Genomic DNA, 11,439 nt, shown 5'->3' with positions numbered 1-11,439 from the left:
GTTAATCACAATAACAAGGAAGTAAAAAAGATCTGTCATTCACTATGATGGATATACAGTTAAAACCAGAAGTTTACATACACCACATAAAAACACACATATGCTTTTTTTCTCACCATCAGACATTAAATAAAAATAAACTTTTCCTGTTTTAGGTCAAATACAATTAACAAAATTAATTCCATTTGCAAAATGTCAGAATAATGAAACCAGGGTTTTTTTAGACAATTTTTTACTACTTTTATCAAAGTCAAAAGTTTACATACACTATGATTACTATGATTCTGAGCAATTTGGGAAATCCCAGATGATGATGCCATTTCTTTGGAACCTTCTGACAGCAGTTACTATTATTATTGACAGCAATTAAGTTAATTAGAAACACACCTGTGGATATATATTAAGGCGAGTTTGAAACACTTGTCTGTTTGTAAAACATCATGGGAAAGTCTGAAGAAAAGACTCAAGATAATAAGAGGACAATTGTGGATTTGCATAAGTCCTTGGCTGGAATTTCCAGGTGCCTGAAGGTGCCACGTTCATCCGTTCAGACAATTGTACACAAGTATAAACATTGCACCTCCAGCCATCATATCGCTCGGGAAGGAGACGGGTTCTGTGTCCCAGATTTGAATGTACTTTGGTCCGATATGTCCAGAAATTTATTTTAAAATAAAACAAAGTCTCTCTTCAATTTGAAAATCGTATTTTTAACATGTTTTAACATCTTTTTGCATCATGGAGGACATAAGAAAACAAAATCAAGCTTAAAATAATTTTTTTGAGGGGCAAATTGCTATTGAATTCCTGCTGCTCTGCAGAAAATGTGTCCTCGAAAACAACAGTTTTAAAAAAAAATTGTGGCTAAAAACAACATATCACTGAAAACAGCTCAAAAGAGGATTAGAGTGGGACTTTAAAGATCCACTCCAATGAAAATAGTCTTTTTTGTGTTTTTAACATGCTCTTGTAGTATTTTTTATCATAATAGAGGACCTATATGAAATAATTTATTTCATATGGCGAGGTGCTTTACACCACTTTGCATTGCACTTGTGTGGTTTGGATGCACCCGCTCGGCCATGGAAACCCACTCCATGAAGTTTGGAGCTCTGTAGCAGAAAGTCGGTGACCTCCTCGCACCATGAGCTTTACCATCCACTGACTTCTCTCCATCAGTTCACGTGGTCGACCTCTTGGTGGCCACATTACTGTTGATCCTAAAAACTACCATGTTGTTATGATAGAGCTGACAGTTGACTGTGGAATATTTAGAAAATTTCACGACTGGATTTGCTGCATAGGTGGCATCCTATGATAGTTCCATACTGGAATTCCCCGAGAGTGACCCATTCTTTCACAAATATTTATAAAAACAGTCTGTATGCCTGAGGGCTGGATTTTATACACCTTTTACAGGCCGAGTGATTAGAACACCTAAGTCTGATCATTTGGATGGGTGAGCCAGTACTTTTGGTACTAGCAATGACTGACTTTCTCTCCGTCATCCTGAAACTGACAGTTTCAAGATGATAGTCATGCATCTGTGTGTCTTTGAGGGTGTAGTTCAGAAGGGCTGGACAGTAATTCAATAGCTTTCACCTCACTCAACTGTGCTGTGTTACCTTGATGGTTTCATAGGAGTCGGTGATGAGAGCGATGAAGAGAGACAACACCATGTAGATGAAGAGGGAGATGAAGGAGTAGAGGTACGCCCGACTGAAGAGCCACACTAAAATGTTTTTGTCCTTGAGCTGGGCGAAGGTGGTGAACATGTCATCACCGTTCAGGAGAGAAAACAGGCACTCCGCCACACGACTCAAACCCTCGAACTAAAACACAAAAACAGATGAAACTTCATGTCAAATCTTTGCAGCTGTATTTATTACAAACTCTATAAGTAATAATGAAACTAGTGTTAGCAAGGTATTATGAAAGTATTTTAACAATTTCTTACTTCCTAGCTTAAAGCAACAATCTCCATTTAATGTGTTTCCAAAAGCCTAACTCCATACTTAATACTATGTTTGGGCATGTTTAGGCCCGGACACAAATTCTAAAACACACGTTTCCCATGTTGCTATAAGAGCTAGAAGGGAAAAAAGTGCGATAAATAAGAGATGAACAGTAAAGAGAGTTTAAAAGCTATAGACCTGTGCATTATGACAACTTAACAGTCTCTTTAGGACTTGATAGCATTTAGAAACCACATCCTCCTGCGTGCTGTGGATCCCGAGGATAGCACTTAACGACGTGTGGAGAGGCAAGTCCTATGACATCCTCTGTTTATTCCTTTAGTAAATACCCGGAGCATCCTGAAAGAGCTGACACTAAACTGTGAGGGACTACCCCAACCACTGAAAGGTAAATATCCTGACTGAGTTTGGATATCTGACTGCAGCTGGAAGGAACTGAAATGTTTTTCAAGCCCGCTGCCAGGAAAGATGTAGTGTCAGTCAAACAACTCTTCCTTACAGTATTCAAATGCTAAAACAAAACGGAAAAAGCACCCGGATGTGACTCATGTCAATACCAGAGGGCGACAATACAGCCAACTTAAAAAAAAGATTTGATTTTAGTCTTGAATCTGTTTGCTGAAACCCTTCACAAGCTTCATAATCTTTAACTTGGTTTAAACATCATGTCAAGACAAGAATATTATTTATTTGATGTTTTCCTTTTTTTTTATTGCCGTTTGTATAGATTCCCTCTAGTCTGTGTTACCAAAGCCAGAGAATTACAAGGAAAACACTGACACCTGGTGGAGATATTGTGGAGTTACAGTAGCTATTCATCTCTGAAAATATACTTTTTTTAAGTTAATTTTGAGAAATTAAAACAGTTTTTGATTTAGTCGAGTATTAAAAATAATCAACACTGATTATCATCCACATGGGATGCAAGTAAATGAACAAATCATCAGATTAAATATTTTCAACGTAAGGTAAAGGGGAATTTTGTGGCTAATTATTTAAACATTTATTAAATACACACCCACAGTAGGACTCTAAAATGGATTTTAAAACTGATCTAAATCAGAAACTCAAAATAAACTCATGGAATTGTCTCGATTTCATCCATCTTTGCATAAATAATACCTCATTTTTAAGTATTAATTATTGAACATCACCACAAACATTTATCCTCCTCTGCCCTTCTTAGCTTTGTTAGTGTTACCTTCTCGTGATACGGGCCGAGTACGATCCATCCGCAGAACGTGTAGCCGAGGTAGATCATGCCAGCACAGCAGCAGAAACGTAAAACTTTGGGGAATGCTGCTTTCATGGTTAAAATCAGGACCTAAAACAATGAAGATGATTAAGATGCTTTTAATGGAAGGCGGTGGAACGATTATGATATGGGATGTCATATATATTTAATCATTTAGGTATGAGTAAAAAATGCGTCATACTCACATTGTATTTCTGAAAGTATCCCAAATATCTAATAACTCCAACCCAGACCAACAACGTAGATGTTCCCAGGAAAATACTGCATACGTCATAACTAGTAAGACTCTAAAGAAGAGGAGGAAATCACAGAGATATGAAGTAGTATACAAAAAATATATATTACTGTACAGAATATGTAAAACATAATATAAGAATTAATTTGACTTTAGTATCTCAAGATAGGAACAATGCTGATATTTTAGAATGAAAAGTTTGCAAAGTAAAATCCCTCAAAAACAAAAACTTGCAAAATGCAGAAAAAAAGCAAACATTTAATTTTAAAATAAAAAAATAGACACAGGCTTCATAACTGGATCAAAAAACTTAACAAAAAATTCCATTACAGATCTAAATGTTCATTTTAAAGTATGACTTTTATCAATGTTCTAGAAAGCAAATGTGAAATCCCCAAACAAAGCAACAAATAAAATCTAGGTCAATAATAAATCCCCTCTTTCTCCTTCTCATCTTTTGCAGGCAGTTGTCTAGTTAAATTAACTAGATATTGAAAGAATTTCTTTTAAGAAGTTTCTTAATTGATATAGATAGCACAGACCAGTTTAAACAGGTCTTTATGATGTGCAGTTATTTGCTTCCAAAGTGCAAAAATGACTTAACAGCTGCAGCTTGCATGGGTTTATGACACCTAACTGTTGTAACTAAAGCACATGCTGTGTGACTAAGACAACACCTTCCTTAACTGAATGTGTGCTTTTCAGGAGGACTTTGTTCAAGGTGGTTGCATAATTTTAAAGCTTCTCTGAGTTGAATTTGTAAAACTGGATACTTTTCTTAAAGAATGTTGACATAAAACCCATAAAAGTATAGTTAATTTATGTGTTTATTACATGAACCTGCCACTTTGTGTATTTAGTAGATAACTTTTTTTATTTATTTATGTTTAAAATAATGCAACAAACTGAACGGTTAGCATACCTTTGCTTGTATTTCCATCTTCAGGATGGAGCCGGTTACAGTCAATACATCACTGACTATGACCAGCACATACCAGCCGTTCAGGAACTCTTTTTGGTCGTCCTCACACACTTTACGGTTAAAGTTTTCGTGGAAGAACTGTGAGAATCTCTGGATGACAAGAAAAATATATATATATGTTTACAAAATATAAGATCTACTGGAAAAGTTTCTAATGGAAAAGTAAATATTCACATTCATGCCGACTTCATAGGTGCACAAAGAAATAAGAGAAGGTTGCGCAGAAATCAATATTTTACATTCCATTTAAGTTTAAACTAGTTCAGAAAAGAGGGAAAGACACTCTCCCCTTAAGTTTTGCATCATGTGTGTGTAACAGAGTAGCTGACCTGCAGCAACCTGACAGCCAGGATGATGGAGCGTGTGCACAACGTGGTTGATATGATGCAAACTAGGATGACAAAGCCGTCGAACACCAGCAGATAGTGTGTGTTCTTCTGAGCTGAAACAGAAAAACGCAAGAGAGAGGGTTTTATCTGTCCCACAACTCAGACACGCCACAGATAAAAGAAGAGCAGGAGTATACGCCCCGCTTCTGGCAAAAAGAAACAACTTACAAAACTGAAAAAAGTGGATAAAAAGGCATTTTTGTATTAAATATTGTATCCATGCCTCAGTTTGAGTCTATTTTTCACACAAAAAATTAAAAAAACATGCCGAAAAAACCATTTGTGTTAGGACTTCTCTTTTTTTTTTCCTTTTATTTCATTATAAATGCTTTTTTGGTGCTCGTAGGAATATTTCTTACCTGTTCCAGATATCTTCCAGTCGCGGCATGCACTGCTCTCAGCATCTATGTCCAGGTAGATTTTCACTTTCCCGCTATGGGACTCATTATCAAACGTGATCTAAGGATAATGATAAGAAGGAATAGCAGCATAGCAATTTTTGCAGATTTAAATACACATTTTTACAGTAATTAATTTATACCGTAACATAGAAGGAGTAGCAGTCAGGCAGCTCCCGGGAACGCACTGTCTGAAGGTTGATGCCTTTCAAATTAAAGGTCACTTTGATGTTAACAAGCCTAAAAAAAATAAAATGAAAGTATGTTAAAATTTGAGTTTAGCAGATGCATCAACAGAAGAAGAAAAACTATTATTACCTATAAAAGTCCAGATCAAAAAAGGAGGAATTCTGCTTTCTCCACTGATTGGCCGTCCTTGGATCATGTTCCATACAAACTAAAAGAAGCATTATTAAAGGAATTTATTTCAAAAACATCAAAAGTACTATATGAACATGTCGAAAACACAATTTTTATTGGAGTTAGTCTTTAAATAAAGTTAAAACTAAATTTGCATCAAAGGATTTCCTTATTCAAATCGTGATGACTCAAGAGCAAATGCACGTCACAAGTTCCCTGCTCCTCTCTATTCCAGTGCTTCCACTTGCAGATAAATAGATCCATGTAAGTCTTTGTTTTCCTCGTCTAAGCTTAAATCAGGCTCAAAACTGTACAGCTGGATACCTCTGATGTTGATCACCATTTTTTGTTGCATCTGTAATTTTAGGTTAGGTGTGTGAGCTAGGGGGGAGAGAGTGTTAACAAAGGGATCATGGGAAATAAGTGCTGGTTTACTTGTACACCACAACTCACTGGCTTTATCTGATGAACATCTACTATTTTGCAGGAAAAATATGGCTACAAAGCAGAGACAAATTTCTGAAGAACAACTGACACTCTGCAGAAACTAGGCCACAAATGATTAAAAGAAATAAATAAATAAAAAAAAAACACTGGGAATGCTTTTACAGTGGATCAAAAGAGGAGTGTACAAATGTTAAAAAATAATTCTGTGACTTTTGTATTCTTTCACATTTTCTTATTATTTTACTCCTCTCAAATTGCAAAGCAGGTCAACTTTCAAATTGACAATATTAGATTCAAGAAGAACTTACGTGTCTCTAACTGGGCATCAATATCATAAGCCTCATCTGACGGGTTCAAACTGCCCCGCTTGTAATACTCCTTACAGATGGTTACAGGAAGAAAAAGGCCGTTTTCATCTTCAGCGTAACTGATGGCGCCCACGGAGAGCTCACCCAGCTGGCTGTACTGTAAACAGCAGAGCATGATTTTTGGACAGGTCTCATTAAGAAATGCAATGGCTTGGATCAAAAGTGGCATAATGCGCACAAGTCCATCAGGCAAACTTTTAATGTCATTCTAATCTGTGCTAACTAGTCTTCAACTGAACCCATTTGTTCATATAAACTTTATTTGTAAAGTTACTTATCCATAAGCAAACGTTTTCAGCAGTTAGATTGTTCCTGAAGGCAACATTGGTCAATTATACCATAAAAGCAAATGAAAAAGTCAGGAGACTTTATTCTTCCTGGATGGTGTAAAACTTTTCTGCATTTCAGCAGAAAACAAGGTTTCACAACAGTAATTTGAGCCAACTATCATAGAAACAACTGAGACTCTTCTTCTTCTTCTTTCCTAATCATTTTCCACATAAAGTGATGACATTCAATTGGGTGGACTTGCCTGATCGAGAACATAAAATAGGCTGTCGTAGACGTCCCTCTGTGTGTAGACTGCTATGGAGTAGTCATCCTCATCCACCCCGCTGTAGCCCTTTATAAAAAGGTTTTTTAGAGCCATTGTGTTTTCTTCTTTATAGGACACCACCAGCTGGTTGTTGAGGCCAAATAAGACAAGCTGTGGGGATAAAAAAAGGACATTTCTCACTTTTGATCCATCAAGCTACTTTCTGTTTTAATGTTGGTCTGTGCAATCTTTTTTATTTAAATCACAAAAAGCCTTTTTTTTAATTTGTAACTTGTGTCAATATGTTTTTGTAGAAAAATATAAAGATAAAAGACCCACGTGCTACCCAACCCCCGCTCTTGCATCCTAGCACGCCCTTACTAGCTTAAAGGCTTTTTTTTTTTTTTTTAAATTGTGGCTTTTCTGTTAGTTTTTTCTCCATAGCAACCTTATTATTTTTTGGTCCCCTGAGGGTGACGAACAAGTTTATGTAACTTTTAGAAGAATCCGCAAAAGTACATTTTTGGATTTCCTTGGCAACGGAAGTTTTTTTGTTAGCCACACCTCCATTCTGAATATGTTCATATCACATCACATATCGTCTCATTTAATTTGAACCAGGGTTTCATGTATTCAATGTTTACAATATTCTGGTGAAAAATGTGCGACCTGCACATTTCTAATTCCAACATTTTTTTTCCAAGTAGCTTTGTAATGATGCTCAAAGGTTTATGAGATGATAGATCAAAATCCCAAGAGCTGTCCGAATCGACAATTTCAAAATTGAGTACCCTAGAAATGTTCCAGGAGTCTCTCTGTAAAACCAGTGAGCATGGATGTTTGCTAGATTAGCAGATATAGACCACAATGCATTGCATTTTAATAATTTTTCATCTGAAAATAATATATATATATATATTTTTTATAAAACTGCCCAAGTTTTTATCTTTCAAGCAGAGTTTATTCATAAATTGTCTTCATAAAATATTAATATTTATTTGTTTTTTACGCAAGGAAATTGGTGACGTATATTAAAAAGTAGTGACCATGGCTTCTGAATTGCATCCAGGGCACTAGATAGTCCCAAACATGTGAAACCAGGGTTTGTTTCCCAAGGGGTGTAATGAGCTGAATTCATTGTGCGTCCACAAGGGGGTCCGGGTCTGGGTCTCCCTGTGCCGGTCCCCAGCTCGGATAGAATACAGAGTTGTATCAAGAATGGCACCTGGTGTAAAACCAAGTGTGCGAATCGGTGATGGCTCAGGCTTGCCGAAAAGCGAACAACTCTGAATAAACTTCGACTGGTCCAGAATTCAGCTGCCCACATCATCACCAGAACTCCTTCCTTCCATCAAATCACTCTTGTTCTCCGACAGCTGAACTGACTTCTGGTTATTTTCAGGATTAAATTCAAACTTCTTCTCCCCAACTCTGGGACTCTTCACTCCCAACCTCAGTAACACAGACTCCATTTTAATTTTTAAATCCAGACTCAAAACCTACCTGTTTAATTAATTCTGCTTTTCCAAAATCCCAATTTTCCTTAATCTGTCATCTGATTTTATTAAGATGTCGATTTATTTATTATGTTTTTAACATTCTCTTAAAGTGATATTGTTGTGTTTTACTTTGAATTTGTACAGTGTCCTTAAGTGTTGTGAAATGTGCTTAAAAAAATAAATAAAATGCATTATCATTTGTACAACTAGGTGCAAATAATGTCAAATGTGTGACCCCTGCCACATATTACAAACCAATACAGTCCATCGCTGCATGCGATAATAAATTCCTTGCACTAAAAGCAAAAGTAATCTGCTTTTAAAAACATCAAATTAATTAAAAAAAAAAAGAAAAACCTTGTAAATATACGACACAGATTTCACAAATCCCAGGAGCGTTTTCTCACATACTTGTGTGGTGATCATGACGATTTTTAGGATCTGGACTCCCATTTTCCAGGGAATGTGTCGTCGAGCTCTGTACTTCTCACAGGGGCTCATGAAGTAATACTTCAGGTCATCTCTCAGCTTCTCTTCTTTGATCACCTCTGGAGTCAGAGCAGAACTGCAACAAAAGAAGAAGAAGAAGAAAAAGAAGAAGAGGAAGAACATCAATCAAATACTACTGAACAGACTTCCTGTTTCTGCTGATTTTACTAACTTTCAGCTGTCAAGAGGAAGTAAACCAGCTCAAAACCGTTTTTCCCCCCCATGTTTTTCTCTTTTTTTAAAACAGAATGGTGGAGTGTAGTACAGAGCCTTCATTCAAGCTGCTGGGTTCAAGTCCAAGGTCTCTGTGGCTGTACTTTCAATATTTTCTCAACTGTCAACCAGACAGAGAGAAAAAAGAAAGAAATCCTGTATTTAAGTCAATACATGTAAAACATATTTTACAGATTTAAGTTTTTAGTAATTATAGCAAGACTTGAGCTGCTTTAGATACTTTAAAACAACAGATAAAGCTATAAGAAGAAGGTTTGAGGGAGTTTTTGAACAGCCCTCCACCGCGTCCTAAAGCTTTCTCTTCCAGAAAACGCGCATACCTGAACGAGTTGCTTCTCTCCAGATAACGAACCAGCAGCTCCATGACTGGAAATGATAAAAACAAACTTATAATTTTCTAAATGATCGAGTGTTTTGACGTGACGGACGGAGAGCTGCTGCTCTCTGAGCGATCGCGCAATATTCAGGCAGCCAATCAGGAAATGACTTTCAGGCGGTGCGCTTTCTGCGGGACAGCTGCGGGGTGAGACGCTTTCTGAAACCTCACGGTGTCTGTGCTGTGAGGGGAAGGTAAAACGCCTAAAATGACGCAGTTTTCCGAGATAAATCAATTGTTTGGCTCTTTTGCTCTTTGGAGATATCGTGCGTAAAAGCGCATTTTTTTTCTAACCTCCTGTTGTGTTTTGGGTCAGATCGACACATTTTAAAATTTCAAAATTATCTAAAATATTTAAAAGTACTTATAATTCACATAGAAAAGCACACCAATGTTGTTCTTCAGACTGGAACATAAACTTAAATTTTATTTATTATTTATTTGGACAGTGATGTGCACATTAATGTACATTTATGTAAACGTGCCAGTTCATTTTCAACTGTAGTCCAACAACAAACACAGATAACACATGAAATCAACAATAAAAATGACAAGTAATGCAAAAAGGTAACAATTAATTGATAAATTGATTAATTTCTGATCGTAATCCAATCAGATCGATTTGTCTGAGGCAGAATCAAATCAAAACAAATTAAATCAACCTATACCATATAAAAAAATCCTTTCAAAATCAGGTAGATTGATAATCAAACTTATAAAATACTTGTTATTTTTGTATTATTTCTATATCCAAAAAACAAGAATGGACTGAACTTTATGAAACTAAAATGTGAATAGATTTGCCATAAATTCTTATGATAAAATGAGTTGATAAATACTTGGTAAAGTGAATCGCTACATTCCTACAAAAAAAGCATGAGAGTTTTAAGGTTAAAAAGAGTTTCTTTACATTTTATCACAAAGCTTACCTTAAAACAAAATTATCTACAATAAAAAAACATTTAAATGGTGAAAATGTGATATCCATTCAACATTAACATGCAATATTTACACGTTCAGGCAAAGTAAGTGGTGTTCAATAAGTGTTGTTTGGATTATCAGCTGGATGATCTTCTAAGATTGGCTTGTAAAAGGTCTGACCTGTGGTGGCCTGCAGGCTCCTGTCACCTAATCAGTTATAAAGACACTTTCTAAGAACTGTACGCAGTTTTTCTTGATTGTGATTGGCTAACACTTACACTTTTGTGACGCTTTCTAGGTACTTTCTATGATGTCGACTACATAAAGAAATTAAAAGTGAGTCATTGCAATAAAATTTGCAAAGAACAGCTCATTTACATTTATTTTATTAAAATAGATCAAAGGGTGCATCAGCCGTAGATTTCAATTTGATACATTCTCTAATGGAGCAATTATCAGAATTCAAAAAGGTGTTGGTTTCCAAAAAACTAGTGGTGATATGAAATGTGTTTCCTGGCAAATATTCCCAATACCCTTTTGTACAAAGATTCTATTTGTTTAGAGTCACTAGTGAGTGTCCTGCCTTCTGTTTTGCCAGGAATAATACAATATTTTTTTTTTAATTTACACTGGGGGGAACCAAAGAGTTGGGGGTGGCCAAATTGTGCAGAACTGAACACCAATGTATAGTCCTTTTCAAGTAAAATAAAAAGAGGTCTGTGTTTCTATTTAAAAATTACATTTTGGACACTGATTCTGCTCAAAATTTGCACACCAAAAAAAAAAAAGGTTCACCTTTTGGCATTCCCTCAGGGGTTGCTACAGTGAATCAGCTTTCAGTGATCTTGACATCTGATTTGATTCACTGTGCGCTTTTCTTGACTCAGTCAAGCATTTTATCCAGTCTGGGAACCAGCATAGGGAGACTGAAACATGGCCCCCTTGTAGCTAGGTAGGTAGTAGCGTGAAAGCTGT

General features: G+C 36.1%; 1 protein-coding gene across 1 annotated transcript in view; it reads right to left on the bottom strand.

The window, feature by feature from the left end:
• Nucleotides 1-9,697, bottom strand: part of mcoln2 (mucolipin 2) — a 15,580-nt gene extending 5,883 nt beyond the window's left edge. Inside the window, exons 1-12 of the mRNA XM_024279374.2 lie at nucleotides 9,488-9,697; nucleotides 8,856-9,009; nucleotides 6,943-7,116; nucleotides 6,351-6,507; nucleotides 5,554-5,632; nucleotides 5,379-5,475; nucleotides 5,197-5,296; nucleotides 4,778-4,890; nucleotides 4,389-4,538; nucleotides 3,417-3,518; nucleotides 3,178-3,300; nucleotides 1,626-1,832 (exon numbers count right to left, since the gene is read on the bottom strand). Of these exons, the coding sequence (XP_024135142.1) occupies nucleotides 1,626-1,832; nucleotides 3,178-3,300; nucleotides 3,417-3,518; nucleotides 4,389-4,538; nucleotides 4,778-4,890; nucleotides 5,197-5,296; nucleotides 5,379-5,475; nucleotides 5,554-5,632; nucleotides 6,351-6,507; nucleotides 6,943-7,116; nucleotides 8,856-9,009; nucleotides 9,488-9,531 (1,500 nt within the window). The 5' untranslated portion in view covers nucleotides 9,532-9,697. The remainder of the gene's footprint in view (nucleotides 1-1,625; nucleotides 1,833-3,177; nucleotides 3,301-3,416; nucleotides 3,519-4,388; nucleotides 4,539-4,777; nucleotides 4,891-5,196; nucleotides 5,297-5,378; nucleotides 5,476-5,553; nucleotides 5,633-6,350; nucleotides 6,508-6,942; nucleotides 7,117-8,855; nucleotides 9,010-9,487) is intronic.
• Between the last annotated feature and the right edge of the window lie 1,742 nt (nucleotides 9,698-11,439).

The sequence above is a fragment of the Oryzias melastigma genome, linkage group LG4 (genome assembly GCF_002922805.2).
Source record: "Oryzias melastigma strain HK-1 linkage group LG4, ASM292280v2, whole genome shotgun sequence".
NCBI classification, from domain to species: Eukaryota; Metazoa; Chordata; class Actinopteri; order Beloniformes; family Adrianichthyidae; genus Oryzias; species Oryzias melastigma.
Note: the sequence above shows the minus strand (reverse complement) of the source record. Positions and strands in the feature narration are given on the sequence as shown.